The following is a 15,503-nucleotide window of genomic DNA, read 5'->3' as shown; positions in this document are numbered from 1 at the left end:
GTCCGAGGCTCAAAATATTGCATAGTGGTGTATGATGGGATGACTATAGCTTTTCTTGAAAGAAACAGCACAGCATGCCTCATTACAGATTTCTCCCTCTCGTCTTCATGCATTAGACAATGTGATCTGGACTCTCCCGCCTTGGAGCCAGATGTGGGTATGTTCCTAGTGCTTCAATTAGCATACAAAGATGCGGAAAGCTAGGAAAATCCACTATTTCATTAAATTCTGAGATGAAAAGCTTTCTCAAAATTTCTTGTATTCCAAAATGTGTAAAAAGATAAGGAGAAAAATTCTCCCAATTTTTAATGAGAGAAGAAAGAAAAGATTCTTGTGTGTCAAAGCAAGGCACTAAAAAATTCAAGGTAGCAGCTGACTTATGTTTCTAGTTTCAGTCCAAGGCTCTTTGAAATTACAGGATTCTAAATTTATTTACAAACTAAATATTTACAGTGCAAATGTTTGAATATGTTTGTATTTTTAACACGTCATTTAAAATAAATTACTGTTCGTTTACGGAAGACTTCAGATTTGTCTTGGAAAGATGAAGAGCAGTAATCCTAGTGTTTTCTCGCTGCTCTCTACCACTAGCAGTTTAAATGTAGCTTATTTAAATGTAGCTTATTCTTTTATACCTGCATTTTGTTCAGCTCACGTGCTTGGAGCTGTACCTTTTAACGTGGTCTTAAATTATTTGTCAGGCTGCTGATGAGCAATACTCACACTGAATGAAGCAGACCTTTGTGAGACTCCTCAGCTCTGAGAAATTAGCCAGCAGCAGCACACAATGATGGCTTGGTTTCTTACCTAGCCACTGTAAAGACACTGTAATAAAGGTTTCTTGAAAGTCAAAACTCTCCGCTGGTTTGCTTTCCTCTGCTATTTTCTTGTTACAGCTGAAAAACTAAGGTAGCTTAAAGGAAAGACTTTTACTTCTGTCAGTTTGTCCATCTTCCCTTATGTTAACTTATGTTTTAGTCTATTGGTTTACCTGCTACTGAAAGCAATCTGAACTTTGCAGAGTCTGCTGCAATACATCTGGAATGATTCCTGTACAGAGAGCTGGCCCAGGCACTCCAAACCACGTCTGCATTTTCACTTCTATCTTGCAGTCAGCTAGAGTCTAGTGATAGTGTTAAATAGGTAACAGAGAGGGGAAATTGTTTCTTTCTTTCTTTATTTGGCTTCAACCAGGAATATTGTTGTTTCAGTTTTCTTTTTTTTAATGCTGCTAAGTTCCAACAAGCTTTATTTCCTGCTTGCTGTATAATCAATTAAAAAATAACTTCTGTTTCAAAACTGTGGTAGGCATGTTGTTAGACCTATTGTGTCTACGGATGAGAAAAGTTAATTTGCAGGTTCAAGAAACAAGAGACCTTTCCACCTGCTCAAACAATTGAAATTCTGCTTTTGTGAGCACTCAGCAAAAATAGCTTCTGCTTGTTTTTTGATGAACCTCTTTCTCATTGGCTAGTTCCTGAGGATCTGTGACCAAAAGGACAGCAGTGTGCATGTGATTCTGCAGTGTATCTGCGCATGTTTTCCAGTTAAGTCAAATATTATTTTCCATGGATTCTCAGACAAGTCTAGGTGAAAATGTAAACAAATCTCTGGTCTGTGTTTTTCTTGTCATGTTGCTTAATATATTCTTTAGACTAGAATACTTTAAAACAGCTTGCATGATAAGTTAGAGATACTTTTGCATATTCAGTCATTTCCTTCTGTATAGGAAGTAAGAGAATATGCTTCCACATTGACCTCTTGAAATGGCTTTCAGCATTTTTTTTTCAAAGATACTATTTTTACATTGTGTGAAAACCATTCCTAAAACTCCTATTCTTGTTTTGTACTCTATTACTGATACTGAGCTAAAAACAATGTATCAGCTTGTGATCACTTCAGCACAGGTTTCCTTCTTTTCAAAACAGGAATATTGGGTTTAATCATTTATTCTAAAAAATAAAATAGAAGTGAGCGACCATAGAATTTGATCCCCAAAAAAGGGGTGGTGTGATCTATACTACTTTCTCTTGCTGGATAAAGCATACATAGGAAACAAAAATGAGATCTAGAATGGAAATGGGTAGGTCTTTGCCTAATAAGCACGCAGTGATTTGCAGAAGTGTGGAAGAGTACTTTTACTTTTTTTTTTTTTTTTTTTTTTTTTAGGAATTTATATAGAATATTCTGGGAAAAGTATATGTATGCTATGTAGACATTTTTTTGTTGTGTGGTAGACATACATAATGTGGAATTTCTCATCTCTAGTTTTGGCAGTCTGAGCATTAATATTCTGGGTAGTGAATTGCTGTCAGATGAGGCACAGGCATCCATGAAATTTGCCAGCTCTCGTGCCAGGCCTGCTGCCCTTACCTGCAGGTGGGGATCCTGAGGGTGGCACAGGGTGATCTGCAAACTGCAACTAGGTTCATGGCTGCTTCTGCCATGCATTTTGAGTCTGTTTAGTTTGTTTAATGTTTAGTTTACTAGACACACTGATTTGGACACTTGAGTGGAATAAAGACTTCTTTTTTCAGTAAAATATGTTTTGTTTGATTCCTGTCCAGTATATGTACCAATGTGTATTTAAGACAAGCCATTCTGAGTCAGCTGTGCTTTGCTGAAATAAGACGCTGCAGCTTTAATAGGAGCCTGTGGTCCCCTATATGCAGGAAATTTAGGATAAAGAAGCTTAGTATATTAGGCTCCTATAAACAGAAAGTTTAGGGCAGAGAAGTTCAGAGCACTAGGATGCTGATAGCTCGCTTGTTACTTCACACTTGCTGCCCACATAGTTGCTGTTAGCATGTGCAAGAGCAATGTTACACGGCAGCTTGAAATCAGCATTGGGTAAGTTAACTTGCACAGAAACCATTTGTGCATGCTGAGTGTTAACGTAAGTAGTTATTGTAGTGAACTCTGAAAATAAAATTTGACTAATGGCTACGCTTACTTATTCATAGAGACAACCTCTTACAAATGAGTACAGTTCTCAACCAGCAAAGAGCATCTCTCTGTTATCTGGATCATATCCTAAAAGGTTCTCTCTCCCTCTCTTTTATGAACAATTATCTCTAGTTAATTGAGTATGTGCATTTTTTGCTTAGTTGGAGGACTAAATGTATTTCCTGAATTTTGCAAAGTTGTTCTATGCCTCTGTGAACCTTCCTCAAGAAGTTTCTGTGGATGCTTAAATTCTTGATTGTTTGAAATGTCCATTCGTAAGGTTTGCAAGCTCCTGAAGATCAATGAACATTTCTTCTTCCACAGTCAAGAGCTATTTCAGATAGCCAACTGTGTATTTATTGAACCTAATTTTCATGAACTTTACTCAAATGTCTGTCATGTAACTTCATGTTGCTTTCTCAGACAAGACTGTTGTGGGTGTCTACTGCAGGCCACCTGACCAGGAAGAGGAAGTCGATGAGGCCTTCTACAGACAGCTGGAAGTAGCCTCATGATCACAGGCCCTGGTTCTCATGGGAGACTTCAACCACCCTGACATCTGCTGGAGGAACAACACAGCTAGGCACAAACAGTCCAGGAGGCTCCTGCAGAGCGTCGATGATAACTTCTTGTCACAGGTGGTGGAGCAGCCCATGCGGAAGGGTGTCCTCCTGGACCTTGCCCTAACCAACAGAGAGGGACTGGTTGGAGACATGAACATTGGGGGCAACCTTGGCTGCAGTGACCATGAGATGGTGGAGTTCAGGATCCTGCAGGAAAGAAGTAAGGCAATAAGTAGGACTGCAACATTGGACTTCAGGAGAGCAGACTCTGGGCTCTTCAGAGACCTACTTGGAGGAGTCTCATGGGTTAAGGCCTTAGAAGGAAGGGGATCCAGGAGAGCTGGCTAGTATTCAGGCATCACTTCCTCCATGCTCAAGAGTGGTGCATCCCAAGGAGAAAGAAGTCCAGCAAAGGGGGCAGGAGACCTGCATGGATGAGCAAAGAGCTCCTGGCAAAACTCAGACAGAAGAAGAAAGCACACAGAATGTGGAAAGGGGGACAGGCTACTTGGGAGAATTGTAGGAATGATGTCAGAGTATGTAGAGATGCAGCGAGACAGGCTAAGGCCCAGTTGGAATTGAGTCTGGCAAGGGATGTCAAGGACAACAGGAAGGGCTTCTTCAAATACATCAGTAGGAAGAGGAGGACTGGGGAAAATGTGGGCCCACTACTGAATGGGCCGGGGGCCCTGGTGACAAGGGATACAGAGAAGGAAGAGTTACTGAATGCCTTCTTGGCTTCAGTCTTTACTGCTAAGGGCAGCCCTCAAGAACCCCAAAGCCTGGATGTAGGGAGAAAGTCTGGAGAAAGGAAGACTTTTCTTTGGTTGAGGAGGATGGGATTAGAGATATTCTGGGAAAGCTTGATGTTCACAAATCCATGGGCCTTGATAGGATGCACCCACGGGTACTGAGGGAGCTGGCGGATGTTGCTGCCAGGCCACTCTCCATCTTTGAAAGGTCCTGGAGAACTGGAGAGGTGCCTGAGGATTGGAAGAAAGCCAATGTCACTCCAGTCTTCCAAAAGGGCAAGAAGGAGGACCCAGGCAGCTACAGGCCAGTCAGCCTCACCTCCATCCCTGGAAAGGTGATGGAACAACTCATTCTGGATGTCATCTTCAGACATATGGAGGAAAAGAAGGTGATCAGGAGTAGTCAGCATGGATCCAACAAGGACAACAAGTCAGCATGCTTAACCAATCTACCAGCCTTTTATGATGGAATGACAGGCTGGGTAGATGAGGGAAGAGCAGTGGATGTTGTCTGCCTTGACTTCAGCAAGGCTTTCGACACTGTCTCCCATAACACCCTTCTAGGCAAGCTCAGGAAGTGTGGGTTAGACAAGTGGACAGTGAAGTGGCTTGAGAACTGGCTGAAAGGCAGAGCTCAGAGGGTTGTTATCAGAGGTGCAAAGTCTAGTTGGAGACCTGTGGCTAGTGGAGTTCCCCAGGGCTCAGTACTGGCTCCCATCCTGCCCAACTTTGTCATCAATGACCTGGATGAAGGGACAGAGTGTCTCCTCAGCAAGTTTGCTGATGTTACCAAGCTGGGAGGAGTGGCTGACACACCTGAGGGCTGTGCTACCATTCAGAGAGAGCTGGACAGGCTGGAGAGCTGGGCAGAGAGGAACCTCCTGAGGTTCAGCAAGGGCAAGTGCAGAGTCCTGCACCTAGGGAAAAATAACCCTAGGCACCAGTACAAGCTAAGGGCTGACCTGCTGGAGAGCAACTCTGCAGAGGTGAACCTGGGAGTCCTTGTGGACAACAAGTGGACCTTCAGCCAGCAACGTGCCCTTGTGGCCAGGAAGGCCAATACTATCCTTGGGTGCATTAGAAAGAGTGTTGCTGTTAGGACAAGGGAGGTGATCCTGCCCCTCTGTTCAGCCCTGGTGAGGCCTCATCTCGAGTACTGCATCCAGTTCCGGGCTCCCCAGTACAAGAGAGACATGGAGCCACTGGAGAGAGTCCAGCGTAGGGCTACAAAGATGATCAGAGGAGTGGAGCATCTGCCCTATGAGGAATGGCTGTGAGAGCTGGGCCTGTTTAGCCTGGGGAAGAGAAGACTGAGGGGGGAATCTTATCAATGTGTATAAGTATCTGAAGGGAGGGTGTCAAGGGGATGTGGACAAACTCTTTTCAGTTGTCCCATGCGAAAGGACAAGAGGCAATGGGCACAAACTGAACCGTGGGAAGTTCCGCCTGAAAATGAGAGGGGATTTCCTCACTGTGAGAGTGACAGAGCACTGGAACAGGTTGCCCAGAGAGGTTGTGGAGTCTGCTTCTCTGGAGATCTTCAAGGCCTGCCTGGATGCAATCCTGTCTAACATGCTCTATGTGACTCTGCTTGAGCAGGGGGGTTGTACTAGATGATCTCCAGAGTTCCCTTCCAACCTTGCTGATTCTGTGATTCTATGGCAAGTGGTAGTGTACTTATACTGGAGCCAGGTGAGGCTGAGTATTGAGCTTCATCAGGACCACTACAGAACTGATAAGCTCCACTGGAGTTACTGCACTCATGAAACTTTTCCAAGCTCTAAAATTTGGCAGCTGTTTGGGTCCCTGTTGAGCTCGGAAGTTCTTAGGGTCTAAAATGAGCATGATTACAAAGCTGGAGCATTCACTAAGAGGGGCCTTTTCAAATAATTGGCTGTCCCAATTAAGCAGCTGCTTGTCCCACTGAATAATACTCAGGAAGGTAAATAACTGCTGCCCTGTTAGGTGTCCCAATTAACTGCCTTAAAATCAGCTAAGTGTCGTGTACAGTATCTCTGCTCAATGAGCAAAACAGTGGCAAGCTTCTCAGTGTGGGCTGGTGTTTTAATGATACTCCTAGCAGGGGCCTAGTTTCATGTGGGCTCACAGGGCTGAAAGGATCCACAGCAATATTGGGGAGCGTTGCAGATCAGAAAGTCATAAATCTGGTACATGCTAGTAAGGAATTTCTCTTCCGGTGAGCACACTGTCAGAAATCACTGTTAAATTATAGCATTTAATCTTGGCATTTGTTCTCCCCAAGTTGGTTTTTTTTTTTTTTTTTTTTTTTTTTTTTTTAATATATGTGGACTATTCTACTATTAATGTGGCTAGACTTTATGCGCTTTTCAGGAAAGCAGCTCTGTTATTTGTTCATCTTGCAGAGTGGAACTGAGAAACTGTTTGTTTTTTGTGTGTGTGTGTCTGTCATGATAAAACCTTTTAATTTGAGGCAAGCCAAAACTGCTAAGTTGCAGCTGTACAGCATGTAGAAGTATTTGACTCCTTTTCAGAGGAAGTATTAAAAATGCCAAATCTAACCATGCATGGAAAAAAGTTTCTGCGGGAAAACAGTCAAAATTTTTCCTTTCTTTTGTTTTTTTTCTTAATTTTTATAGTTGATTAACCTTAAACGATAAAGGGTTTTTAAAAGTGGAGTAGGAATAATCAACATTCTGGGCCTCACTTAAAGTATCAGCTAAGTATTGATGTCTAAGAGTCTTCCTCTTTTCTGTATTTCAAATACTTGAAGAATTTTTTGAGGAGGAGGGGGAAAGTGTATCACTTCCTCACATGAATATTTAGCAGTAAAACTGCAAATTTAGATAAATAGAAATACACGATTTCTTTCTGTTATACTTTTATTATAACAGAAAATAGTTGTGAGCTGTTAAAACATCTGACACATGATATTTAGCGGTCTGGAGGGAGAAAATACAACAAATGAAAAATAATGAAGCCATTCAAAATATTAAGGTTTTTTGGTTAAAACCAAAGTTTTTAAAAAATACTGTTAATTTTTTTAACTAGGAAAAAGAAAGCTAGATCAAAGAGATTAAAATTAATCTGTTGTGGTATTATTTCTTATTAGATTGAAGAGAGATTTGGCTCTGTATGGGTTGATTCGATACTAAATATAAACTCTTCCTGCTATGTCTGGTACTCTTGCTATGTATGTTTAAGAAATTGCTAGACATGCAGTATATTTATCTACTTCTACAGTTTCTTCCTGCTATTATATAATGGCACTGCAGCTTCTCCTTACTAGTTTTAAATGGGAAGGCAGTCTTCCAGCAAGAGGCAGCAATGGAGAGCTGGAAGGGCTCTAGCACTTGCCTGGCCCCATTGCAGCTGCCCACAGTAACAGTGCTGTTAGTTCAAGTAAGGAAGCATGAGAAAGCAACTTGCTTTCTGGACCCAAGTTGTCTTGCTGAAGGAACAGTGGCTTTTTCTTTGTTTGCTTTTTCCTTTTCTGGGCTAAATTTAAAAACTTCATTCCTGAATTAAAATTTTTGTAGCAAGGTGTTTAAGTGGGTGAGAAGACCAGCAAATGGGATGTAATACTTTGGTTCAATGTGATTGCCCTAGTTTAACTCACAGTATTCCTTTTTAATTACTATTTTCTCCTATCCTGAGGGCCAGGGATATACTTTTTTTAAAAACGGGGAAATAAAAGCTAAATGTTTGAAAACCATGGAAAGGAGGGAAAACTGACCCTTGCCTTGCCTGGCTTGCCAGCATACAAGAAATTTGTATGCCTTAACGTCTTGCTGCACAGTTTCTGTATAGGTTAATTACCAGCCGTTGTATAATCAAGGAAGAATCCGAGTGTTTCAGAAAAGTGGAGTCAGTACACACCTGTAAAGGGCTTGCTGGTACCTGGAAGAGGGATCCAAGATCTCTCTTGAAGAACAGGTCACTGTAGTCATGAGCATTTGCAATCCCCTCTTCTCTCTCTCCCCACCTCTGTTGTTAGTCAGGTCTCCCTTGCCTCGTAGTAATTGCAGTTAGCTTAAAACAAGGTCACGTGGGCATTTCTTCCAGCTGCTTTAAACAGCTCTCCCATCCCCTGCAACTCCTCTACTGTGTCATTAGCTCAGATCTTGTAGAAAAAGGCTTAAATGCACTATCTTAATAAGAAACTGAAATCACAGCTTGGTGAAGGTCTTTGGCACCACTGCTGCTTTAAGCAGCTATAGGCATCTACATGCTGCGTGAAAGCACATATATTTATGGAGCTGTGCAATGGAGTGTATTCAAATTGACTGTAGCCCAAACCTGTTCTTCAAACCTGGTTTGCTCCATAGCCGTATAAGCACTGAACTGGAAGCAAGATGAGTGGCAAGAAGTTGTTTAAAACAAACTGTTACTGAAATAAATGGCCATCAGACCATAACCTGCATTACTTTTGCAGTGTTGAAAAGCCATGCTACCCCAGTGCAGCATAGCTCTTGATGCCATCAGCTTGGCTGGTTCAAGAGGATTTTAATGGAGACATTAAAACCTGATGGATTTTAAGCAAGGTGGAGGAAAACAACAGATGACAGTGGAAAAAAAAACTACTGGAGAAGCTGAGTAGAGATCAGCAGAACCAGTGAGAAGCATTACAGAGTCTCAGAGGGAGTTTGGTGCACGTGTGCGCTCTGCTGGCAAGTGAAACGGGGCTGGTTTTCTGAAGCCTTGGAAGGGTTGCCTTTGTCACCAGACTTTCCCTACATGTTTTTGCTTTTGTGAGAAGCAGGCAGGGAAGAAGATGAAGCTAGCAGCTAATGAACTGTTTCAGCCTGAAAAATTGGTCTAGCAGGGTGGACGAAACCTTTGACCCCTTTAACCTTAATGACATATTTGGAAGAATTTGACTTGACAGCAGGAGGAAGAAGGGTCATCTTTAAGAAGTTTTAGATAATTTCCTTTCTTTTTCCCTCTCATGCTCTCCAGTGACTGCCTGACTTTTTCTAACTTTTTTTTAAATATGTAGTTCTTTTATTTTATTGCATAGCTTGACCAGCTGATGTGCTGCCAAGCAATTTTGTCCTATCTTAAGATTGTTTTTCTTTTTTCTTCTTTCTCGCAAATAACCAGTTTCTTTGTAGCACTCGTCTACAGAAATTTCACACATTCTCTTCACATATTTGTGCTCTGTGTTTAAGGCAGAGATATTGCTCCATAAAGAATGATTCACTTGGAACTGGATAGGACAATATTTCTGTTAATCAGCTGCGTTTCTGTCTGTAGATATGCCTGTGCATTAAAACAAACATGTTGTAGACATGAATTAAGGGGAAAAATATGACACGGAATTTCCTGACTTTTTAAAATTAAAAAAAAAAAAAATCTTTGCCAAGAATAACTTCATCTGCAAATGTTTCTTAAATGTGTTGCACATTTGTTTTTCTTTAAAGGATGGGTGGCCAGGCCTCTTCACATGTGGGCACCATATAGTGATGTATTGTGGTTGTGTGATGATTTGGGCTAGTTTAAAGGCTTCAGATCTTTCCTAATCTGTCTTGTTTTGAAAAAGGCAGGTTAGGGAGCACTGATACAAGCAGGTATTTTGGCAGATCTCATGGGGTTTTGAGAAGTGGTTTTGGACAGTAGTGTTTTAGCCTGTCACAGCTGCATCAACAAAACAGAACAAGCTTCACTGAAACACTTTGCCTCATATATTTACATTATATATAATTCTTGTCTAGTTCTGCCTTCTGTTAACAACCCAGAAAAGTAAATCAATTTTCTACCACCTACCAGAAGAAGGACAAATATTCTTTTCTCTGCTCATCTCCAGCCATAGTGCAGTGGTTTCCCTGCTTTGATCTCAGTCTTAAATGCAACGTATCTCTCCCATTACTTGCTAAATATTGTTTTAAAATGCACTCATATATATGCCAACATGTTTTAAAACTTGTTTCCCTAGTCTTAGAAGATTATACCTGATGTTTTCCCTGGTCAGTGGGTGAAAACTGTGCTTATAAACACATTGACTGGTTGCATTTCTGTGAATCTTGGGGGGGGGGGGGGGGGAAGACACGAGAAGTGTCTATACAAGAAATAGTCTATAATATCCATCTTCTCTTCTTCTCTGTTTAATTTTTAATTCTGAGAAGGTTATTGACAGGATAAGTTGGATATTGCCAACTTTCTCAGTTGACCTAAGGCAAGACACATCTGGAAGCACAGCATCAAATTGTACTGTGGATTTTTGTCTTAGAAATTGTTTTTCTTCAGATTTTTGTAGAGTGACTGTTTTGTTGTGTTTCACAGAACAGGCGTAGTACAATATAGCTCCAGAGGCAGTGCCTCATAAGAATAAAAGCAGTTTTTGCCCTTACTGAAAGATGTATCCAGTAATCTAATTTTGAATTTATATGTAATTGCTTTGTTTTTGCATTTGTTTTTAATAATTATAGGTTCATGTATTGGACAGACTGGGGAGAAGTGCCAAAGATAGAACGTGCTGGGATGGATGGTTCAAGCCGCTCCATTATAGTCAACACAGATATTTATTGGCCAAATGGACTGACATTGGATTATGAAGAGCAGAAACTTTATTGGGCAGATGCTAAACTGAATTTCATCCACAAATCAAATCTGGATGGAAGTCATCGGTAAGAAGTTTTTATCTGATCTGTGAAATTCAGTGCTTTCCTTAGATGTTGTTTAAGCCACATCAGAAGCTCTGTTGCAGCAAGTTTGTCATGTTAGCACTTGTAAAATGTTTAGTGAACTAGTGCTATCAGACACTTACATCCTTCCTCATCCTCCTCTTTCCAACACTGTGAAGTTGAATGTGTGTTTCTCTTTTGGAAATTCTGTAACTTAAGGTTTTTTTTTTTTTTTTTTTTTTGGTCAGAACTTATTTCTTAAAGGGATCCCTGAATTCTATTCTTAATTGTGTAAGACTACATAGCAGATTTTTCTCTTTTCAATAGGTCTTCCATGCTGTATTGCTGTGATATTCAGAAACGAAGAAAGTAATCTGAAAAAGTGAACTATCATATACTACTTTTTCCAATTTCATTAATTGTTGGGGGTTGGGATTTAATGGAAAACAGTCTTTACAGAGAGGTATGCGAAAATGAGTTTTCCTCTAACGGCTTTATAGTGAGGATGTAATCATTTTTGGTCTAGCTATATCCACCTATTAATTAAGGATATGACTGGTATTTTGCATACACACATTTATCCTTACTTTGGAGGATGACCTTCCTCTTCACTAAATGAGATGGTTTTGACTGTTTGCACATACAAATGAATCAGTTACCTTGTGCCTAAGATATCACATGGAAATAGGCTCAATTTTCAAAGCTTTCCTTCGCCTGTTTTCGTGATGCTTTAACTAGTTTACCTAGGCATGGAATATCTTTTCTTACACCTTTTGTTCCAGCATCTTAGTGACTTGTCCCTTCTTTCTTCACAATCCTTAATCTCTCATAAAGAAGTGGTCTCTTTAGAGAAAACTCCACTGATGAGATAGGTGTTGACTTGTGGGCAGGAGCATAGCCAGCATGTTCAAAAAACACGTTCACTATCTTCATGTGATAATTCTTTTATGCTCCATGGTTTCTTGCAACGCTGTCTTGAAAGGCTATGTCACATTCTTCCTGAATTTTGCCTGCTAACAGGGTGAAAGTTTTGTTGATCTGTGCAGTATTTTTGCAATGGTATTTGTTTAGAGAAGGTAGCAGGAGATGGGTGTAATATGTGTTTTAGATATGTGTGTTGGGATATAAATATTGGGATATTAATAAACTAGCTGTATTAATTCAAGATGTGAGATAAGGATATATATTTTGAAGTAGCCATTGATTTGTTTGTCTTTTACAGGAAAGAAAACCTTTAATAGCACCCAAAAAGAATTATTTAAAATGGAAGACCATCCCATAAGTTTTCAAGTAATGGAAAGAAAAGGATAGAAATTGTCATGCACAGTGACTTCAGTCTTTATTTATTTATTTTTAAATCAATTCTGGTAAAAAGAGAAGGAGATTTTAGGGTGTCCCAGTTAAAAATGTTGTCATGTATCTCCTTTGATAAGAATGGAGGTATCGTGAAACCAAATACCTAACTGAAGTTAAAGAAAAACACATTTTCTGAAACTGGTTACGCATAGGGCTCAAAGTGACAGCTTGTGACCTGAAAAATTGTAGTGCAAATGTGAGTTTCTTGCACAAATATGAAGTGCTCACAGTTGATGTAGGAGTAAAAAAACTGAACAAAACCAAAACCCCACCTTCCAAATAGCAGTAATAACAAAAAAATACAACTCCAAAATGACTGCCGATATGATTATGCCTAAAACTCACATTATACATTTGTCCAACAGGATAATTAGGTGGTTTGTTTTTTTATTTTTGGATTACCTTTTTATGCCCTTGTATTTATGTGAGAGGGAAAGGAACATATTATTCTAGAGATACACTGCTGCAATCTGGTTGATGTGCTTATAGGCAAGGAGTGTGTATTAGGCTCTGCACAAAATTGTACTAGTTTGGATTGCACTAGAAAATGATGCATGACAGAGCAGTGATTTTTGAAGTGTTAGTTGTTTGGAAAATGCCCTCTGATCAAAATTAATGATATCACCAGTCGAATCTATATTTACCTTCTTCCCACAGAGCACAAATCTCTCTGTCTTATCTAGCGTCTCCATTTTTTCTGTCTCCATAGCTACCTCAATATTTCCTGCAGTCACTACTGCGTTTTCAGTCATTTCTTGCTGCAGACAAAACAAGCTTTTCCTTTACTGATGGTCTGCTGTGAAACAGTGTAAATACTTTTGGCTTCGATATTTTGTTTTTATTTTAAGCGTGTCTGTTCCTTTGTATGCCTTTGGCTAACCTTGAAGTGATTCATTCTAGAATCTGGGCTGTCAAGGTATGCTTTTTTTCTTGGTGCAAGGGACTGAGCAATCCTGTCTCTACAGGGAGTTGAGCTTTCTGTGTAGCAGTTGTGTCTTGTGGCACAGAAGTGAGGTCATCTGAGTCACATCAGTTACCTCATTCCAGAGAGTAAATTCTGTGGAATTGGTGAAACCTGTATTAAAGACTGCAGAGACAAGTGATTTAGATTTTAGGTGTACCAACTTCTGTATATTTGTTAAAAACAAACAAAAAAAAATCAGTCTAATCCTCAGAAAGAGCACTTTTAAATATTGAAAATTTTCAGAAATATTTCATGCAATTTTGGCAATATGTTACCATTTAAGAGGGAGAAAGGGGAAATGGTCTTTAGAGGGGAAAGTGCATGTGGCTTCCCTTAAGCACTCTGAAGTGCACAGCACTTCCAAGAGCACCTGTTTGTCCCTAGGCATGTGAGAAAGTTCAGAAGATTCAGAAAAGAGTCAACATCTGTATCCAGGCATTTTTGTTTTGTTTTTCATTCTTCGCAATTACATCATGGGAAAAAAAGGAAAGACTTGCAGAAGTTAAGCTGTTCTACAATAGGTTTTTGTTTTATTACTATTATTCTTTTTCTCTGCTATGATCTCTCAGCCTCTGTCTGTCTTAGGAAAAAGAGATCTTCTAAGGCTGTCTAAAGTGATTCTTTTTGTTATATATTTTCTGTCAGTTATTCAACAAAAATTCACCTTTCTTCATCTGATATACTACAACCACAGTAATTTGTCTAGCTTTCTATATTTTGGCTCTTAATTCACTATTTTATTAATCTGTTGTCCATAGCTGATTTTCTAACATGAAAAATGACCAGAAAACTTCTGCAGACAAAACAGAAACCCTTGAGGACTTCCTTTTAAGTAATTAAAAAAACAAAACAAACAAAATTGTTCTTTTCTTAGTCATCCCCATGACCGCCACCACCACAAAAAAAAAGACTTAACGGATTGCTCTGGAAACACATGAAAGCAAAGCCTCTCCTTCTCGCCCCTGCCTCCACATAGTCCTTCACAGCATTATCTTTAGCTCCTGTCCGTCTTCACTCTCCACCTTTGTTTCTTTTGCCACTTGTTTTCTAGAATGGGCCTATTGCAGCTGGTCCTTCCCATGGCGTACAATGCTAACAGGATCCCTTATGTCTACACAGGACTGTTAAGAACAACTTAACATTTGTTAAGAACACCTCACACCAGTTGAATATCTTTTGTGAGCTCTGACTTCTGGAGTGATTGGACAAGAGATTCAAAATGCATTGGGTATGGAGGTGGAGGAGATGGATGCTTAGCAGACACAGCGCAATCTGCTAGTCTTGCTTCTGTGGGGATATGCAATAAAATCAGATGAGGCCATTTTTTTTCACCACTCACTTTTAAAATGCGCCTTTTAAAATACCCTCTTACAAGTACCACCTTTCTTGATTCTTACTGAAAATGATTCTAAGTAGAGGAATGGATGATGACAAGAATTGTATCATCGACTGTCATCTAACTTAGTCTTTTTGGCTTATTTATAAGCTGCTAGTTCTAGTGATTTGACCTTGCTATTTAGACTCTCTTCTAATCATTTAATATTTAAAAAATGAAGGTTTTTGTTGCTGTTGCTATCTAAATTACTCCTGATTAAACAATTTTTTGTGATCATTGTGAAGTGCTGCTAGTTTTTCTGCTGCCTTACTTGCTCTGGACAAGGGAAAAAATGTGTATCTGGAACCTAGAGCCACTGAAGAACTGGAATAGGCAAATGTTTTATTAAGAGATATAGCTTCATAAAAATACAGCTTCCTAGATCAAGCAGATGAGTAAAGATTTGATCTGTCTTTGTGTGTGTGTGTGTTACATAATGTGAGGTGGAAAACACAGTCTATGACAGCAAAATGCAATTGTAAATGCGTTGTGTAAAGAAGCATGATGTAAGACTTTTCATAACAATGGGGAAAGTAAGCACTTGTTAGAAGCAACTAACATCTTTATATGAAAAAAAATTAAACAGCCTCAAAAAACATTTTGGATGGTGAGAAATGTAGGTTAAACAGGTAAAGATTTTAGTTTCATTGATGGATAAATTTTGAATTATAATGTTTCAGACAAAGCTGAATATTTGGAATGACTGAAAGGGAAAATTATTGATATTTTTATATATGTAAGAAATAATTTCTTATTTATTCATCTAGTCAGACTATCATGTCTACACGTGTTACCACACAGTAATGAAAAGAAAGATATATTTGTTAGACAAGGTCATGTATCTGCATGGATGCTTGGGTTCCTGCTCAAATGGGTTAGGAGAATGGAAGAGTAAAGTAGGCAAGTAGGAGGGATGTGCAGGGGGGAAAACAAAAGACGTCTTGA

At 39.6% G+C, this 15,503-nt stretch overlaps 1 protein-coding gene across 4 annotated transcripts in view; it reads left to right on the top strand.

Annotated features, from left to right (window-relative positions):
- LRP6 (LDL receptor related protein 6) overlaps positions 1–15,503 on the top strand; it is a 122,855-nt gene that overhangs the window by 39,890 nt on the left and 67,462 nt on the right. For all 4 annotated transcript variants that reach the window (XM_062592805.1, XM_062592789.1, XM_062592779.1 and 1 more), the window contains one exon: positions 10,669–10,866. In XM_062592805.1, coding sequence (XP_062448789.1) covers positions 10,673–10,866 — 194 coding nt within the window. In that variant the 5' untranslated portion in view covers positions 10,669–10,672. The remainder of the gene's footprint in view (positions 1–10,668; positions 10,867–15,503) is intronic.

The sequence above is a fragment of the Rhea pennata genome, chromosome 1, assembly GCF_028389875.1.
Source record: "Rhea pennata isolate bPtePen1 chromosome 1, bPtePen1.pri, whole genome shotgun sequence".
NCBI classification, from domain to species: domain Eukaryota; kingdom Metazoa; phylum Chordata; class Aves; order Rheiformes; family Rheidae; genus Rhea; species Rhea pennata.
Note: the sequence above shows the minus strand (reverse complement) of the source record. Positions and strands in the feature narration are given on the sequence as shown.